The 19,856-nt window shown below is 42.1% G+C and overlaps 2 protein-coding genes across 12 annotated transcripts in view; both read right to left on the reverse strand.

The window, feature by feature from the left end:
• Window positions 1-19,856, reverse strand: part of LOC126376242 (serine protease gd-like) — a 115,090-nt gene that overhangs the window by 49,430 nt on the left and 45,804 nt on the right. The gene's annotated exons all lie outside the window — the stretch shown is intronic.
• The window catches only part of LOC126376191 (RIMS-binding protein 2-like), a 36,581-nt gene continuing 18,220 nt past the window's right edge, over window positions 1,496-19,856 (reverse strand). For 3 of the 11 annotated variants that reach the window (XM_050023414.1, XM_050023418.1, XM_050023417.1), the window contains 14 exons: window positions 19,482-19,685; window positions 18,945-19,142; window positions 18,213-18,407; window positions 17,784-18,035; window positions 16,823-16,882; window positions 15,407-15,496; window positions 14,400-14,627; window positions 13,897-14,118; window positions 13,351-13,524; window positions 11,289-11,525; window positions 10,708-10,867; window positions 10,033-10,155; window positions 7,706-7,779; window positions 1,496-6,343 (listed from right to left, as the gene is read on the reverse strand). In XM_050023414.1, the coding sequence (XP_049879371.1) occupies window positions 5,798-6,343; window positions 7,706-7,779; window positions 10,033-10,155; window positions 10,708-10,867; window positions 11,289-11,525; window positions 13,351-13,524; window positions 13,897-14,118; window positions 14,400-14,627; window positions 15,407-15,496; window positions 16,823-16,882; window positions 17,784-18,035; window positions 18,213-18,407; window positions 18,945-19,142; window positions 19,482-19,685 (2,763 nt within the window). In that variant the 3' untranslated portion in view covers window positions 1,496-5,797. Of the gene's footprint in view, window positions 6,344-7,479; window positions 7,536-7,705; window positions 7,780-10,032; window positions 10,156-10,707; window positions 10,868-11,288; window positions 11,526-13,350; window positions 13,525-13,896; window positions 14,119-14,399; window positions 14,631-15,406; window positions 15,497-16,822; window positions 16,883-17,783; window positions 18,036-18,212; window positions 18,408-18,944; window positions 19,143-19,481; window positions 19,686-19,856 lie in introns of all 11 variants that reach the window. The other 8 variants (XM_050023424.1, XM_050023423.1, XM_050023416.1 and 5 more) reach the window with 8 other exon arrangements.

Below are 19,856 nucleotides of genomic sequence, written 5' to 3' on the forward strand. Positions count from 1 at the left end.
TTTTGAGGAAGGCATTCTGCGACGTAAAGGTTTTTTAGCTTGATGCACAGCTGAACAGGATCACATTTAATAACTATACTCAGACTAAGTTAAGATTATCCAATAGGTACTTACGTAGATTACGTAACATACAGGATGTTAGTGACATCGTAACGAATACTGAGGGGGATGATTCAGACCATGATTCTGAGTTAATATCAAGTGGAATTTTCCGTCGCAAAATTCATTATTTTTTTAGTGTTTTTATATTATTTTAAATTCGATACTTTTGCGATGGAAAATTCCACTTGATATTAACTCAGAATAATGAGCTGGATCAGCCCACTCTGTATTCGTTACGATGTCACTTACACTCCATACAAGTATTATAGGTAGGTATGGGTGTTAGTGACACCGTAACAAATACTGAGTGGGATGGTTCACACCATGATTCTGAGTTGATATCAATTGGAATTTCCAATCGGAAAATTCATGAAAAATTTAGTGTTTTTTTAAATTATATTCTATTCCATGATTTTGCGACGGAAAATTCCACTTGATATCATCTCAGAATCATGGTCTGAATCGTCCCTCAAAGTTTTCGTTACGATGTCACTAACACTGTATATATTTTTTGACGAGACTTACCTAACCTCGTAAGGTCCGAATTTCTTACACAATAGTAGATATTACAATGGGGTTTGGATTTTTAAAGCATTAGGCCTTACCACCTTAATGTAGGATTGCCTCGGGTGACATTCACAACTTGGCGGGAATGAAAAAGTTCTTTCATGCTATTTCACACGCCTGCCCATTAACGCTGCGGTTTTAAAACCGCCAAGCATATTTTAAACGCTATTTCATTATGTTACAGTTACATTTATGCAGACAATATAATATGCTAGCATAATATTTAATTAGTGAATGCCATGTGAGAAAAATCTAAAAAATAAGAAGACTAAAAAATATTAACTCCTTATTTATTATTAGTATTATGTCATCATCATCATCACTAATTTAAGAGCCACACTCTTGTCGGTGTAGCATCCTCCATGCCACTTTTTAGGGAAAAATAGAACAGTGGTCTTACCTTCTGCATTAGTATGTGTACAAGTCGGAAATTCGGTGACATATTTACCTAAACCTGGTGGTATATAGCACCCACTGCTTTACCTGACTTAAAATAATCATGCCACAGAATATTCGACCTTAACAGGGGGGTTAAAATGGCCACATCGAAGCAATTCATCTAAGAAAGCAATATTGCAATTTGACATTTGCGCATATAAAAGTAAGTGCGCAATGCAAACAAATGTCAAATAGCAATATTGCTTTCTTAGATATTGCTTCGATGTGGCCATTTTAACCCTCCTGATATGCATTGTATGTATTATTAGTGTGTATTGTGCTATAATGTTCTTTAGTATAAGTAACTTTGTTACCTTCGTTTTGTTTGTGACTAGTATTACTGTAATTAATAGTGATGGTCTGTCTGTCAATGCAAAAATACAATAAATAAAGAAGCCGCATTTGTATTATTTATTTTGTTTCAGCATATTTCATTGGTACATTGTAGAGATTTATCCATTACAGTGTTTGCCATAATACATCATTAAGTAAGTATAATATACAACTCTTTATATTTAAATTATGCACACATGAATGCTCGATTAATATACATAATTTATATTATTTTCGTATAAATAACCATACACGTAGTTACATGTCGTGATAAAAGATATGGATACAGCTTTATAACAATGTATAAACAAGTGAACAACTTCGAACGGTGTTAGAAATAACACTAGAATATTCATTAATGATAGAAAAACTTCAAATACAGGTTATATATGTAGATATGTAGCACAGTGCTTAGCTAAACATGGCGCCCCCTACCCCGCACGGTATGTACAACTTGTGTGGGGCGCAGGACTCGATACATCCCATACAACAACGGATATCTAGGAATCGCAAGCTAAATCTGAATTTATACGTGAAAAGGTTTAAATACACGAGAACGAGAACCTCATTGGATAGATACGAAGCGATATAAAGGACTTAATAGAGAATCCCTTGTACGAAGTGAGCAATCTCGAGTAGCCTACAGTCCAAGCGACCTTACCAAACAATATGTACACAACAACTTGAAACATAGATCGTCAGGCGTCTCCGCCTCGCCCGCTACTCTCTTTGTATCTCAGTTAAATTACATTTTACAGACTCTTTTCGTCTTTTATTCTACCATGAGGTAATTGTAAAGCATCGTGGCAGCTCCGTACAAATAGGTTATAGGGGAGATGCCACCATCTTCGTTTTTTGTTTCCGACTTCGTTTCAAACAGTTATTTTACAAAGAGACTGTATACTTCGCGGTTTAGATCAGAAAAGGAAACTAACAACCAAGGCTCTTCTTTATAATTTAAGTTAGTTTAGGATCTAAGTCGTTTTGTACTGCTGCAAGTTATCTACAGAATGTCTAATGCAATTAGCGTCATGCTAAGGGCTATATTTCACTAAGACACACACCATTCTGGCGCCACTATCAAAACGTACCTATTGCAGTTGTATAAAGGGTATCTCACCTGGTTGCGTATACAATTTTTTACCGGCAACCTAATCTAGAGTAATTTCGCGTTGGTGGCGAAACCCCATGGTGTCCTAGTGAGATAGGGCCCTTACATATATGTCTCATAAATTCTTTATCTTCAACACTGTAGGCAATTTACACACGATGTTTTACACCGCAACGATTAACCGCGTCTGCGTCTAAACAGACGAGACAAACGTCTACTAGATGTGATTTTCATTCAAATCATTATGACGTTTTCGAGTTCTTTATAACTTTCAGTCAAATTGTAGGCAAAGCCATGGATACGTTAATAAAAATACATACTTATTTGTTGTAGCGTGCGGCACCTTATGTATATCGCATATAAACAACAACTGGTAGGACAGGCTTGCACGCTTCCAATTTAGAGGGATAATAGTGCAGTCAACTAGATGCAGTCTAACGTGGATCAAGTTGCACTAAACATTACATAGGTGCCAAGTGTGGCGGCGTGTAAACTTGATATATAACTTAAACAAATAACAAGACAATTATAAGTCACAGACATCCAAACGAGCGCTTTACAACGCGATCACTTTTATAATCAAGATTACATAAAAATGAAGTAAGTACATAGTTTGTGAGAATTAAAGCAAGTACTTACTTTCAAATAAATTACTTAATTTAAATTGTTTATTTTAAAATAAAATAAATTGTTTTTAAAGGACTCACCCGTACTTAGGGAGTTTCACAAAGAGAAAATAAATCGGAAATGTCTGGCTGATGATAAAAGCTGCGGTTTTGAGTTCCGGCCGAGTCAGACATTTTCGATTTCATTTTCTCTTTGTACTTAAATTTAATTTTAGAACACAATTAATAGTAAAAAATACCTGATATTTTTATGCGAAATAACGGTTTTTAAACCGCCTTAGGTACACCGTTTACCGCGGCCGCGGCGTTGTGAAGCGTTCGTGTGAAACAACTCGCGTTACAAAGTCATCTAACGAAAACAAATTCTTACAGGGACTAAGTATGTACAATGACGTAATATACTTCACATTTTGTGGAATAAGGATATATTTCACTAATAAACAACCAATATTTATTTTATCTTAAAAGCTTATGTGATTATTTTTATAATGATTATGCTACAATAACTTTTAAAGGGAATGTTTAACGGAAGCTTTTAATAAAATTGTCTGAAAACTGTAGAATACTTCTAAGGAATAAATGACGCAGTAGTTTATTTTAGTAGGTAGTATATTTATTATAAGAATGATAAAGATGGTATCACGTCTACTATCACAGAATATTATTATTTCAAGATTATAGGGACCAGCGTATATTAAGTATATCAATGCGCGTATGAGAAGACAGGCGTCAAATCCTCATCAAAGATGACTGTCTCACAGCTTCAACATTCAAATGAAAATGCTGTTACACAAAAAGTAAGTGTTTAGAGGGGAAAATTAAGGAGATGGTGCTGAATCCTGTAGACACCATCTAATTTTATTTTAAATTATACCTGTCATTTTCTTAACCGCTGAAAAAGAAAAGGATAACAAATATGGAACACACGTAAATGTTAAGCAGAAATTTAAAAAACCCTTCCAAAATATTATATTGGCCAATAACCCGACAGAATTAAGCAGATAGCACACGCCAAACGGGTTGCTTTATGACGGAGATGTGTTGTCAATCATCCGTCCCTTTCTTTTTCGGCGGATAAGAAAATGACAGGTATAATTAAAATTAGGATGTGTCTGCAGGAATCAGGGCCAATATACATTAAAGTTACACAGGTTAACTGTAACTGGTACGGTTTGTCTATCTAGATGATACCATGATTAGTGTAAGTCTGGCAGTTGAAACTTGTTATAAATTGTCCGTGAAACGTTCACTCGACCATGGTATAAGAAAACCACGACATGCTCAAAACTGACAGCTAGCATTTCAAGGTTAGCCCAGCTGACGTCATCACACCGTGTGTTGCCACTTCTTAAGAAATATATTACCCACGTCCAATGTTTTTAATTTACTTTGCAAGGAAATTGTATACTTTTAGTAAAAGATTTACTTACAGTTTTAATGATTTTTATATATGTGACAAATAATGGTAATTAAAAATACATTAGTCTGTAATTCACCTAAAATTACCACAATAAAATTTACGTCCTTCGAACGTTGGAGATGCCGCTTTAATGGTAACACTTAATTTAAAAGACATGAAACGAAGACTTGGCCCAAAGGACTTGAATCCAGGCCGTAACCTTTAGGAACAAAAATGGGCTAGCAATGGCGGCTTGTCATAGAAAGCATACCTGGTCTGCTTATACCATGCACTCGACCTGACATTGACAATGATAGTGCGATACGAGTAACTCTATGTCAAGAAGGACGGTTGTGAGGACACTGTCACTGTTAAGCTACCTGACGATATACCTATGGGAATATACGCATACTATGTGACCCGGACAGGGGGAGGGGGCTCTACAAAATACCACTCTTGGTCACAATGGGGGGGTTAGATTTTGGTCTTTAGAAAAAAGTCGCCGTTTTTCGAGCTAAGTGTATTCAAATATAGTGCGCAGTAGGGGGGGTGGGGTGGGGTGTATATATACTACGGGTAGTCACCGAGGGGGAGTAAACAAGTGTAAAAAATGAGTCACATAGTATGGGGACGTTCCCTAAGCTTGCAGAGCAGAGCCGGGAAAGTGGGATAAGCTGGCCGGGTGACGAATTTTTTTAAACTGAATAAGAAACCGGCCGTCATCAGTTGTCCCGCTTTCCTGGCGCTATGTGCTCCAAGCATAAGTACACCAGTCGACACATCAACACGAAACCTTCCTGAAGAATAAGTCTGTAATGTATTACAGTCAAATCGAATACCAAATTTCAGGGGCTCACAGCTAGCGATCGAAAACGTAACGTTAGAAATTCACAACAATTCTATACCACGAGGACTGTGAAGTAACAACTAGATAATATTCTTTTAATAATTTCAATCCTTATATACGATTATGAATAATGCAGTTCCAATGTAACGTGTAAACAATTCACTCATTGTGTGGCCTCGACGGTATACGAGACAGACGCCCGGGTTCAGGGCTCGGCTCAGGGTTCAGGGCTCGGACACTGGCGGGCCTGCGACACTGGCGGGGTCGAGACAGCACTAACGTTCCAATATCCACTAGACTGTGCGTTTATTGAATTATTTACAACATCCCTACAGTGCTCTCGCGCCCGCGTCGAGCGGCCCGCGGCGCCGGCATTATTTGCCGCCGAGCCCAAACTTCATGAAGATGAGCTCCTTGCCCTTGCTGAGGATGTCTCCGCCGGGGGCCGTCATCTCGGAGAACTTCTGCATGAGATTGGGCTGCGAGGTGGGCGGCGCCTGCGCCTGCGCCGGCTGCAGGGGCTGTGCCGTGGGCGCTGGCAGCACGGCGGGGCCGGCGCGCCGCGCGGCTAGCGGGGACGCGCTGCCAGCGGCGCCGCCCACGCCCGTCGCGCCTGCCATGCCGCCGCCCATAGCAGCGCCCATGCCGCCGCCCATTGTCGCCATGCCAGCTCCCATTGCACCACCCATGCCAGCGCCCATTCCAGTTCCCATTGCACCACCCATGCCAGCGCCCATTCCAGTTCCCATTGCACCGCCCATTCCAGCGCCCATGCCGGCGCCCATGCCAGCGCCCATGCCGGTCATCCCGCCCGCGCCCGCACCGGCCGGCGACTGCACGGGTGGCGTGGCCGCGTTACCAGCGCTCGTGCGCGCGATCGTCGCCGGCGCCGCGCTCCCCGCGCCTCTCCCCCTCGCCTGCTACACCACACACACCACGCTCTAGCCGACAGTCGCCTCTCTAATACAACCACTTTGGTACCACGGAACCAATGACTCTTTTGATGACGTCATCCTACAACTCACGAAGGCGGTCGGCGTGTGTCGTTATGCCGGTCGGCGCGGTGGGCTGACCGCATTAACACGTAGATATACTAGTAATATGAGTACAACAATCAACGGCCGACTTCCTTCGTGAGCTGATATAGGCACCTACATTATATACAGGCAACGAAAGCTCAGCTTCACGGTCAATCTTGTTTGTCAGTCTTAAGTTTCAATCAATCACACAATTGGTTCCGTAGTAAATGCAAAGGCAGAAGTATTTGTATTTTAGTAGTATAATAAAGTTGGATGATAAATGACGAACGATCGGCAAGAAGCTTTATGGAAACTATAATATATTGTCAGCTTTATGAATGATATTTTAATATCTTGTAGGTATTTGTTACTTGGAAGATACTATTTCATATAGATCTTTAAGTAATGTAAAATATGGGTGAAGATCCTATGCTATGTTATTGCTTAGTACATGCTCTCACTGTTACGTATATTAGGGCACTGTATCTATGCTTGTGCCTACAAAACTTACAGCTATAATATTGAAAATATACTTATGAGATTCAAAATTCGATTAAAATATTAAAATAGGTGCAATATCAAGTACATGCAATGCCATACATTGAAGCAAGTGTTGATAATAATAAGAAAATTTGGATTTAATCATCTATAAACCTAGAGGCCATTCAGATTTAGACTGTTTTCAATAATGCATTGTATCAAAAGCTATTGGTAGTAAAAATGTGTTCATTTCAAGTACATATCATGCTCTGGTTAACTACAACATAAAGCATTCGTATAGAGATAGAGAGTAGGTACTATTCGATTACAGAGAGTGATAGAGCATAGCTTGTAGTCACTGATTGACTGGTTCAGTGACTGAGTGACTTGTGATCGAAGTAATCGTATAGTAGGGACCACATTCACAGGCCTCGCAGTAACGACATGGTGAATGGGTATGGTATATGTGAGTGAAGTATACGCCAGTGTCTGTTATGTACTAGTCTCTGTATGTCTGGTCCAGTATGATGGCTAATGACGTGTTAACGTGACTTTACCCCGGACTAGAACCATGGACCCGAGAGTTCAGTACCAGACGCCTCTCATCTGCACACTGAGCGTAGATATGGAAAAAAATAAACAAACAAACCAAGAAAAGGAAACAGTGAAAGTAAACAATAAATTCTAGAGATATGAAGTGATAGTTTAACAAAAACGACTAGTATCCTTGCATAGTATACTTGAAAGTATTCTTGTGGGTCGAATTATAAACGGTATTTTTACCTGAGAATTCGCCTGTTCTGGATTACTGGCGCATGTGTTGTGGTCTAACTGAGAAGGGGGAAGAGGGCAGGCATCTAGCAAACAGACAATACACACAACATATAGTGACCACAGACAACCACTTAAATCTTGGATCACACGTCACATGTTGGGTGTATTTGTACCGTCGCGCACTAGCCGGCATCGACGCCGCCGGGCCCGAGGGGCGAGAACAAAACAAAAACAGGACAGAGAGTTGGATAGACGTAGAAAACAAAATAAACTCTCCACAAACCTATCGCTTACTGTGTAACTTTGATACAAGCGGTCATTCGTTCGGATTCTGTTCAAAGACCATTTGTGACTGTGTAATCCAAGATAGTGTTAATTTAGCCAAGTGTACACCAAGAGTCCTTGTGCTCCGAGATTGCAACCGGACTCGCCGTTCAAAGCATTCCGTTTCACTACACTGATTAAATTATTGTATAAACCCGTGCTTTACAAATCCATACTGTTCCCGGCTCTTGATTGTTTGCAATGAAACGTACTCTGACTATTAGTACCGCGAATTTACTACGTCACAAACTAACACGACGAAACGGCTCACCAGCTATCATGTTAGAAAATTCGGTGAGTTGTGGGTACTTGATTCATCTTGCACCTCTGACTACCCTAACTGGGATATAGTCGTGAACTTTTACTTACAAGTTAACATAGAAAATATGACCTTCCAATGCTTTAAGATAATGTAATTTTCTTATCCGCCAGAAAGGAAAGGGACGGGTAATCAACGGGCTAAAAATGTATGGAACACACCACAACTAAAGAGTCCCCCCAGACTATAGAGTTTCGAAGGTCGTCGTTGTGCCAGCGCCAGCGCGATGTCTACGCGACGTCGTCGGGTCTAAGAGACCTAGTTCAGAAGGCGCGATTTACTCGCGTTTTCATACCACAGAGTAATTTGATTACTTTATAGATTCCTGCATGCTTGGAGATCTGCGTCTGTCTCCGTACGATGTTAAGTACTCTGTGGTATTACAACGCGCGTAAAACGCCTCATCTGGACAGGGTCTTAGGCAGAAATATCTGAGAGTAATTGAGTCGCCAAGATCCTTTGGGCGCCGTTATTTTTCAATAAGTACTATTCCTAAGCGGGATGCATTCGAAAGTTGCAACTAGCACAGTTGCAGTGCATAATAATACCCACCAATTTCTAAAGCCAAATTAATGCAAGAGAATCGTTTGCCAAAATATAAACAGCAAAATTGGCCATCTATTATTATTAGAACAGGAACAGGATGGTTCTGTCAGCACGTTCGTTGATCAAATCGCAACAGATTGATGAAGGTAGCGAAACGGAACGATTAAAGTTATTGTCTGGAAGAAATCGCTTTAAGCGATAAGGCCGCCATTTGCCATGTACCTAGTCGAGTCTCTTTTGTAACTGTTCTCTTTTATTTTGGTGCAATCGAGTGAATTTTGAATTTGAAAGTTTGACAAGAGTCCCGTCGCAATCTTTAGTGTACAGGATAGACAAGAGGATATCAGGAGCGAAATAGCTAGCTTCTCTTCACATAGCAAGTCCAAGGTGCAAACATGAAACACTCAAAGCTCTCAGTGATAATCTGTCTTTCGCGGACTTACCTAACGATACTTAATTAGTTCGTCTTTACAGCTAACAGGGAAAGTACACTGTGACTCGCTTCGTCGGAATCGAGGGAGACGGTTTATGAAATGTTATAAATAAAGCTTAAATTTCTAGCTGTTGCTTTTGAAAATAGGAAAAACGGTAAGTAATGAATGTCTTCGCGAGACGTTTAGTGTAGAAGAAGAAGCAGTATAAATTCTTGAAGACACAGTTAAAGAATCTATTAAAAACGTAACAGTAAAAGCGAAATAAGGCAAAGAATGCGGAAGTAAATTTAACAGAAACGGCAACGAAAATATACTTAAGAACTTCGTAAGACCGAATGTGCTTTTAAACTCCAAACCCCATTTGTTTAACGTCGTCTAGTATTCGTCGGCGTCTGAGAATTCAAAATTCAAAAGCAAAAGTGGCAATAGATATTCATTTTGATTCTTATTTAATCGACGTGAACCCAAAAAAACATACCTACTTAATTTATTTATTTAAATAAAAAAGAATAATCTATTTCTCCTCCCCATCCTTGCTTAGCAATGGAACATAACACAACAGGCTAGGGAAAAAATACAATAAGAAATAAACTAAAAACGAAATCGCATGTCTTCCGAGTGTCCAAATATCTCCCAGAATTCCACGAAGCGAGTCTGGTAGCGGATAGTAAAAAGCCCCGGCGGCTGTATACAGAGAGAGTGGTGGCACTGACCGGTCTTGCGGTGGTGGTTGCGCGGCGCAGGCGCGTTGTCCCGCGGCGGCGGCGGCGGGCCGCGTGCGCCCGGGCCCGGCGCCGCGCCGCGCCCGCGCCCCGGCGCCGCCCGTGCGCCCGGCCCTGCCGCGGGGATTACATAGTTACACTTTGAATCGTCAATTTTTTCATAACGAACGTCTCATGCGTCCAAAACTAACTAATTGAGCATACATCGTTGTAGCAGAGTACAAACTCTGCACATACTGGCCTTTTGTTCGGACCATCATCATTTTAAATTACGAAATTCTCATTCCATTCCATTCGCATTTCCTTTCATTTTACTCACTTTTGACTCACTGCATCCCTGACCTTCATTAAAACAACAAGTATATTATACTGTTTAGGGCCGTGCCCTCTAATTCCTAAGTCTTGATTCTTTTGTGAAATGTGTATATTGTGAACTACTCGTATTATGTTTGTGACTATGTTACTAAGTTTGTGAAGTGCTTTTAATAAACTGTATATATTCCTGCTTGCTTCTAATTTATCCCCGTCATCACCAATCATTCCCCTACTCTGCCGGCACGTCGGGATACCAATATCCTCACCTCTCAGCGTGCCGCATCGTAGTATTATTGTTTTGTCTATTGCCATGTAGGATCATATAGAACCCGAACCTTTCGAAAATGTTACCTTGTCCAGGTTGCGAAGGGCCGTACTGGTCGTTGGCGTCGGTGAGGAAGTTGCTGGGCACGAGACCGCGCACACCCTCGATCTCGGCCATGTAGAACCCATCGTCGTCCATCTCGCCGTACACGTGGATGATCTGCCCCGTCTGGAAGCTCAGCTCAGCCTGGAAACAGAAACCAACTTTATTATTACTCCTGTTTCTCAGGTTCCAATCCAGTTTGGATAGCACATTACAGGCTGATCACCTGATTGACTGAAAATAAGATGGACAGCTTGAAAGGACAATGGTAGTCACTCTTGAGACTGAAGCCGTAAGATTGATCATCATCATCTCCCTAGCATTGTCCCGTTTTTCACAGGGTCCGCTTACCTAACTTGAAGATTTGACAGGTCCGGTTTTCACAGAAGCGACTGCCTGTCTGATCTTCCAACCCGCGAAAGGAAAACCAGCCAGTACAGATTATGTCACCACCTCCGAAAATGGATTTATCGGGTTATGCGATGTTTTCCTCCACGGCTGAGCACGTGATAATCATTTAAAGCCATAAGATGGATAAAGATGTTGACAACAATATCATACGTACATCAGCATCAACATTGGGGCTCAGTTCCTGTGGGTCGTAGTCGTACAACGCCACCATGCGTCGCACTGGTTGCGTCGCGTACGCATCCGTCCAGCGGTCGCGAGGCTTCTGAGTGCTGGCTCCAGCCGCCCCCGCCTCCTGCTCCGTCACCTCCACCACCATGTTGTGAGGTACATAGCCCCGTCTGCCTCGGCACTCACCCCAGTAGAACCCATCTGCATCTTTGTCTCCCCAAACCTATAAGCCAAGAGCAAATGTGTAGCTGATGCTTTTGTTTTCAACTTTCGGTAGACAAGGATCTTAAGGCACTTCAATGACATTGACAGGAGATCGCTGGTGCACTAGGTATCTCCATATTACACAATTTCCAATTAGAACTTTAACCAAAGTAATTTAAAAGTTTGCCGGTCCAAATCTTCCGCCAACGGATGCAGCGGTAGTTTCGATTGTCGCTGTCGCTATATGAACAATTTATACATCGGGGGAATATCGATCTGTTATTAGGTCCATATGTAGATTATCTAGAGGTTATCATGATAATTATATTATATTAGTATAGCTTCTCTGAGATGAATGAAATAAAAACTAGAAGCTCAAATGTAGGCGGCAGCACTGTTGAGTGTTCCTTGACAGTTCTCAACTGTCCAGCTCGCGATAAATGTTATAAAATGTGGAGCTTCGTGGAGCGTATCCCGTCTGAAAGATGAGTTATAATAAAGAAAAGCAGCCGGTTGAAAAAAGGCAGTTTTGGTTGAAATAGGTTTTCCGATCTTTAGAAAATAAATCATCATCATCAGCCCATTAACGTCCCCAATGCTGGGGCACGGGCCTTCCCTATGGATGGATAGGGAGATCGGGCCTTAAACCACCACGCGGGCCCAGTGCGGATTGGTGGTTATTAACGACTGCTAATGCAGCCGGGACCAACGGCTTAACGTGCCTTCCGAAGCACGGAGGAGCTCGAGATGAAAACTTTTTTTTTGTGGTCACCCATCCTATGACCGGCCTTTGCGAAAGTTGCTTAACTTCATCAATCGCAGACCGAGCGCGTTTACCGCTGCGCCACCGAGCTCCTCAGAAATAAATATAACACTATAATTTTGCAGTTAAACGCTGCGCAAAGGTTTATAGTATAAAAATACATAGAGCAACACGGACCTCCGCGGACCAAAAATATAATCGAAACAATATGTTTGTTTACTTAAATAGTATGGGGAACTGTCAACATTTTGAGAACACTCAACAGTAGCGCCTGATGGGAGAAATAGGCAGTTTTTAGCCTCATTCTATAAGGGCAGCACAATTTGTTGATCAAGTACTTATTAAAAACAATTCGCTAAGCTGAACTATCTAGCAAGATTACTGGCAATACTAGCAAGAACTTTTGAAAAATAATGGTTGGTTTATGATGAAAACTTTACAAGATAAACAATATTGATCAATACGTAGGTAAGAAAGTACACAATTATTCGCATCATCTTTCTAATCTCTTCGATACTAGCAATGAAAACACTTAACAAGTTATAGACGAAATCGAATAGATTTTGATTCCATTCAAATTGCGAATAAGTGTGGTACGCATGTCAAAGCGCAACCTACAACACTTTGGTAAGCTTTGTGGCTACGTAGCACTAATCTTGTGAATATTAAGTGAAATTAATCTACCAAATATCGAAAAGAAAATTGGCTTATGCAGTTTCTCCTAAAAATATTAACGGACCATTTTGATGCGGCCTTGATGTGGGTTGCGCTTAGTGAGCTTGCAACCTTTGGCCATAGTCAAAAGAATTTCTTGAAAAGTAAAACCCACAATTCTTGACTTCGCCAATTGTGTAATGAAAAAGCCAATTGGCAACGAAAGTCGGTGTATTCGAAAGCTATAATTTAGAATTTTGAAGAAGTTTTCGTGTCGTAAGTATACAAAAGTGGAAAATATGTAATTCATGTTTTAGGTGGCGTGCTGTTATGCTGTACCCTACGTCGAGCCGTGGCCAAAGGTCGTGTCATCGACGTCTGCCTCGCTGGGCTAGGCCGAGGTTATATGTAGCAAGATATATAGTACCGCTTGCCAGGCTACATTGGAGCGGAGTCGTACGCGAGGCCGTGCTTCGTCGGTGGTTGTCTCGGCATCCTGCCGATCGATTGAGCCCTTGAATGACTCTTGAATCCCCAACAGGTAGATATACTCCTTAAGCAACTCTTCACTTGTAAGATGCGTCGATGTGAAGCTGCTGACCTTGAAGAGGATACCAACTATACCAAGCTTGCAAAATGGCGTACTTACGCTGGACTCAATTGATCGGCCGCAAAATCATCTAGGATTTCAAGAGGGTAAGTAATAGGCACTTTATTGCGAAAGATACCGTCGTATTATTTAGGCTATTGGCATAAGAATTGATCAGATTAGCTATGTTCTAGTTGGCAAGCATGCGTTACGTCTCTATTCTGGATGTAATGTTCATTGCTAATGGAACCTTCTACCTTTTATTGAGAACAACGTGTAGGGTTGTGACGATAATATGTTCATGACAGTGAGGCATTAAAAGGATAGAAAACTAGTATTGAATTTAGCATAACTTTTATATATAATACCTATGTGAGCACAAACCTTTATAGTGTCACCCTCACTAAAGGGTAGCTCTTCATCGCAACTCTCCGGGTTGGGACTCATGGTAGCTGGGTCGTAGTCGAACAGCGCGACGAAGAAGCGACTCCTCTTGGACTGCGGGTGGCCTGGTTGCGGCCGCTGGCCGGGCACGGGGCCCCTCGGCCCCTGTGGAGGGGCCCCCCGAGGGCCATACGGCGGCACGCCCTGCTGACCCTGCTGTTGCTGTACAATGATATCAGTATTACAACTTGAACAGCATCATTGAGAAATTCCCACTGCTGGCGTCTATGGTTGTCTTCTCTATCCAATCCTTTCGTTAAGAAAATCCGGTCAAGACATACAACATCAATTACAAGTTGCAAATAGATACTATTATTGAGGTTGAAAAAATGGTTTCTCGGGTATACTTTACAACGTATCTAAGGGAACAATTCAGAATACAAAGTTACTGGTTCAAAGGTCTAAAGAACTAAGAACAGAAATGGAAGGAAAAGGCATAGAACCTGATGAGGGTTAGGAGGGCGGCCGCGTTCGTGGTGGTTCCGGGGCGGCGGGTTGTGGAACTGCTGCGGCTGGGTGCCCGCGACGCCGCCAGGGTAGGGGGGCTGGCTACTTGGGAACTGGCCCCCGCCCTGACTGTATGGGGGTTGCTGCGTGCCATGGTAGCCTTGTGTACTCGGGTACTGCTGACCCGAAGGCTGCTGCGACGCTGGCGCTGGTTGGGACGGTTGCTGCTGACGTCCGTACGAACCAACACATTAATAAGGTTAGATTTTCCATAACAAAGCCAACAGCAACATAAAGCTCTCAGCCAAGACTCGTCATTTCGCGTTACGCGCTTCAAAGCAATAAAATCATTACCTTCTCCTCGGGCGTAAATAAACAAGACATTCCGTTGTAGCTCTAGGCAACCCCCATGCACAACGAAAGCTAGCGTGCAGCGGTTACACTTGAAACCACATCATTCATAGCAGATAAAGTCATTGGTTCCAAAAGTGCTTTTCAGCGGCAGATAACAAACAAAGTAGTTTAACTTGATTGACCTGTTTGCGAAATTCAAAAGTATAAAAACCGTCTTTATGTTTACCCCGATTACCTCACTTTATTAGTTTTGGGTTTAGGAGACATTGAGTGTGGAAGGTGTGTGATAGGAGTGGTGAGTATCGCGTCGAAGCCAAGACAACATGCAGGAACAACCATACAAACACGCGGTCATGCTCGGTGATGATGTGTGTCTGTAGCGAGTGCTTGTCTGGACATCCTAACGGTCGATTGTCGGGGTCTGTGATTCGTGCTTTAATCGTGTCTCAACCGGGTCATGTGGGAGCCTGTGTCGAGTGTGGCGTCGAACATCAAGGACGGTACATTAACAAGTGAAGATGACAACACAGAAACACCAAGAAGTGGAAACTCGTGATCGGGAAAGTCCGCACAAAAGAGAGAAAGAGAGCAAAGTGAATAGTGCTAGCACATGGAGAGCACATCGATGACAACTAGAGAGATCGCAGACCTGCGTGCGGCGGCGCGGCGGCTCCTCGTCCTCGCTACCCAGCTCCGGCGCACCCTCTTTAGTGATTTCGATGGCCGGTATCCCCGATTGCTGATACCAGTCACACCACACAATGTTCAATATCTCAACATAGAACAAATATCTTCAAACAAGACAAAAGAAAGTGAAAAGACTGTGGATGTGCTGACATGATCGATGCTATGACAGATGATGTTGAACGTCGACGTGAAGTGAACGGTTGGTTTCACAATTGTGACACTCTTAGTTTAGCTAATGCCGTTGTCAAGAAAGGACATTATAACAGCAAGCAGTTCGAAATTAGAGGATATACTCTGAACAAATGCATAGTTTGAAAAGCGAAGAAGTTGAAGCTGCACCAAGAGTAAGTATACAGGAGTGTGATTCTCTAAGGCAATGACGAACGGCAACGCTGCGGTCGACGCTGACAAGCGTCAGTCAAAATTACATTGACGTAAAGAAGATGCCGTGGACGAGCGGACGTCAATACGCCTTCTGTATAAGAGCTAACAGGCGTCACAGCCCACGAGGACGGCGCCGAAGTTGCTTTTAGAGAATCACATAGCTGAGACTGGTATACAATTGCATCAGAGAGATGGAGTAAGGCGTATTTTACAGTAAGCTGAAGTGGAAAAGAACTTTGCTCGTGTGAAAGCGTTTGGATACTATTATTGTTCTCTAGTCAAAACGGATTACGAGATTTGTAAAGTGATTTAGCGAACGAAGCGTATACTTTTAGTTGATCGTCAACCGCTGTTTGTAATTGTATGTTTTGTTGATGATTATGTTGATGATTTTCTTGAAAGAGGAATGCCTGAATGTTCGGTTTGATTGTTTCGTACATTTCTTTCTTTACCAATTTTGTTCATGATTTTAAAATCATATCTCAACCTACCTTTCATTAAAAGTTTTTATTAGAATTACTATTTAATTTTATATTCACATTTTTCTAATTATAATTCTCTATGATATTCACTATTTTAAAATGTATAAGTATTTTAATCAAATAAACTATATTAAGATCTTTAATAACTTATGTAATTTATTTGAAAAATGAATCGACAAGTATGCATAAATTAGCTAATAATAAGTACTCTTTTGCTACAAAAATTGTTTTTGTCTACTTTCATAATTATAAAAGCATAATTACTCAAATAAATTTCCATTATGCTGGTTATAATGACTAAAATTAGTATGTATTACGATACTATTAGTATACGGGCACACTGTGTAGAAAAAATCCAAAATGATGTAAAACATAATGCTAAACTAAAAACTGAAAATAAAACCACTCTCAAACAACGTAAAATTGATTGATTGCTAAATAAAAGAAGTGTGTTAAAACTTCAAAACGAAATAAAAGAAGATAACTTGAAAAGACGTGTTAAAATTCCTTACCGAAGGGGTTATTTTGTCGAATATACTCTTTAGGAGGCCTGTGCCGAATCCGCTCGTAGGCTATGGAAAGGTGTATAACAGTTATGTGAGAGCGAGGTAAGGTTAGACTCTAGTGGCATGATATCATGAGCTCCATGGACGGTATTGTCTGTGTCACAAAATACAAGCTCTTTATCTGTCTAGGTTGTATCTGTAGGTGTCGTGCGTTGTTTCGGGTATCCGCCAATAGCACTAGAGACTACTGATCTAGTCGCAAGCAGTATGCATTTAATTTTGAACGTTCGAGCCGAGTGCATAGCTAGAGTCGATGGCGCGCGTGGTCGTGTCGTGTTACCGGTCGGCAAAGAACTACTGGACATTTAGGAGATGCCAGCGACAGAACCACAGGAGATAGTATAAAGAGTGCAGTTTGCAACACCGATACTACGGGACGAACCATTTGTGTGACGAATTGTGTGAACAAAGACAGAAATATCCCAATATGAAATGAAAAATAGTTGATATTATTAATACCACAAACGGTTCATCACGTAAGAAGAGAGCATATGACACTGATCATTATAATGATAGCTAAGAAGACACAGACGAAGAAGACCATCAGAGATAAAATCAAAATATGAAGCTCATAGATACGTAATCAATATTTTAAACAAATATACTGGCAAAATCAAATTTTAAGTTAATACACACAAATTATACGACACTGATTTGCAAACGAATGTAGACAAAGTGCTGTGCCAACAACAATCATTTAATTCTGTTTAATGATATCCAATTTAAATTAATGAAACTATGAAGGTACTAAAATAAATTCTTTGCAAAATCAAATAAAATCTTCAAGTAAACAAAAGATGTTGTCCATCAAGTTACTTTTACTACTTAACATCATTGATTGTTGGTATGAATGAAGAATTCAGTATTCAAAATATAAAGAACATGAGAATAGGAAATGAGTGGTCACCTGAGCAGGGTGTTGGTCATGGCGGTTGGTGGTGGGGAATATCTCCTTATCGGAGAGATTCTCGTCGTGCTCTATGACTTGTTGGTGCTGCTGATAAGGCTGCGGCCTCTGGTGAGGCCGGTACCCCGGGCCTGGCTGGTTAGGCATGGGGCCGCTACGAGGCATCCTCGCCGCCACCCCACGCAGCACCGCCGGAGGAATAGGCGTAGGCTGACTATCAGTCGACTGATTGTCCCGAGACTTTGTACGAACCTGGAAACAACAAGTAAAGCATGACTGATTTGATCCTGTACCCTTGTAACAGAAGTTAATTTAAGGGTGAAGACTTCTTATAGTATTTCTGACGGGTTAGCTTAAATAGATAAAGAAAGCGGATCGAACATTGCAAGAACACAGCGTTCAGGTAGCTCAAGCTGCAAATGTACTTACTGTGACACATTTGGGGTTGAGGCCGATCAACTTGGCAATATCGATGAGGGCGTGATCTCCAGTGGGGGAGTCGACGTCAGTGACCTTCTTGCCGTCAGCGTACACGGCGTAGCCGGTGACGGGGCCGGACGCCGGCGGCCGCAGCACGGGCTGCCACGTCACGAGCAGCGTGCCGTCTTGCGGGCCCGCTTCCACCTGCGACACCGCACCAATCACCACCAACAATCCAGCCAAACCAGTCACTAGCCAATTCGGTTCTGACAGAACTCCTGTCATGTGAAGTATCATATGAACATTGACAAGCCACAACGAGGGACGACGCAGAGGCGGGGTTCGCTAAGCTAACGGAGTGGGGGAGCGTAAATTTTGTCCTAACGCTGGATTTATGGTTGCGATTGACGCGACTGTCTCGAATGTCGGACGTGCTGTGCCGAGGTCGTGATATCGTTTGAAGGAGAGGGGTTGTGTAGGTCTCAGTGAGTAAAATATTAAGGGCACACACTAGTGGATTAAAGCTGTCTCGGTGCGTGTGCCTAGCTTGATCACCATCACAGCTCCACCAAGCATCCATCCGTAGAGAAATCAGTAATCGTTAGTGAATCGTAAAGTTGTTATGATAATAATAAAAGTAAGTAGTAGCGAGGGTAGTGTTTGTGTTGAATGTAAAATTGGGTCGAAAACATGCCAGGTTCCGTTCATGCTTATTCCGATGTTCGATTAGTGTTCACGTACCATGATTTCGTTTGGTGGATCGGGGAGACCTTTAGGTAAGGTCCTGAAGTCCGTGTAAGCGCCTGGTGCTTCTTCTATGGGTATCCCCGAGGGGGGGCCTGCCCGCAAGTGTTTCGCTCTTACTGTCACCCGGTACTGTGTGCTGGGTGACAGTCCAGTTATGGTGTGACGATATACTCCAGGTTTTACTGTGCGGACCTAAAAAGTTGAGGTAACATGAATTAGAAGGCGGTATGTAACTAGATAAGCCTAATGCGATTTAGTAAAGCTACATCCCGAATATTTATCAACTTTAATACACTTGGAAATCATCAAAAAAATATATAATTGTGTTGTTTTTGACATCATCGACTAAATTATGAATTGGTAATTTTGACAGACTGCAGTGGACTGCTTTGTTCGTCAATACACTTCTACACTTTGGCAAATACTTTAGACAATTTAGCTTTAATATTCACATGATTACTAACTTATTTGCAAGCACCACCTTTTGCCCTGTGCACAGGCCGTAATTTAAATAAAAACTTCAATCCGTACCTCAACATTGTTGACGCAGACGACGTGCTGGTGGTTGGAGTTGGCTGGCAGCCAGGAGATGACGGCCTGCGAGCAGGTGACGCCACTTGCGCGCACGCACGTCGGACCCATGTTGGCGGTGTCGCGACCAATGACCATCGTGCACGCAGCGTCGCGCGACGTTCGGCGAGTGACCGTAACCGAGCGCACGCTGATGCGGTGCGGCTAGAAACAGATGGACATTCCTAGTTAATCCACTAGAGCTGCTGGAGACATGGTAGAATACAAGGTTGAGGCAGAAACTTCCTTACGTCACTCGTTTTGTAACTGTGACCCAAGCAAATTTTTGAACCAAAGGATCAAATCTTGTTCACATCTACCATGGCAGGAATTACA

The sequence above is a fragment of the Pectinophora gossypiella genome, chromosome 20 (genome assembly GCF_024362695.1).
Source record: "Pectinophora gossypiella chromosome 20, ilPecGoss1.1, whole genome shotgun sequence".
In the NCBI taxonomy this organism is placed as follows: Eukaryota; Metazoa; Arthropoda; class Insecta; order Lepidoptera; family Gelechiidae; genus Pectinophora; species Pectinophora gossypiella.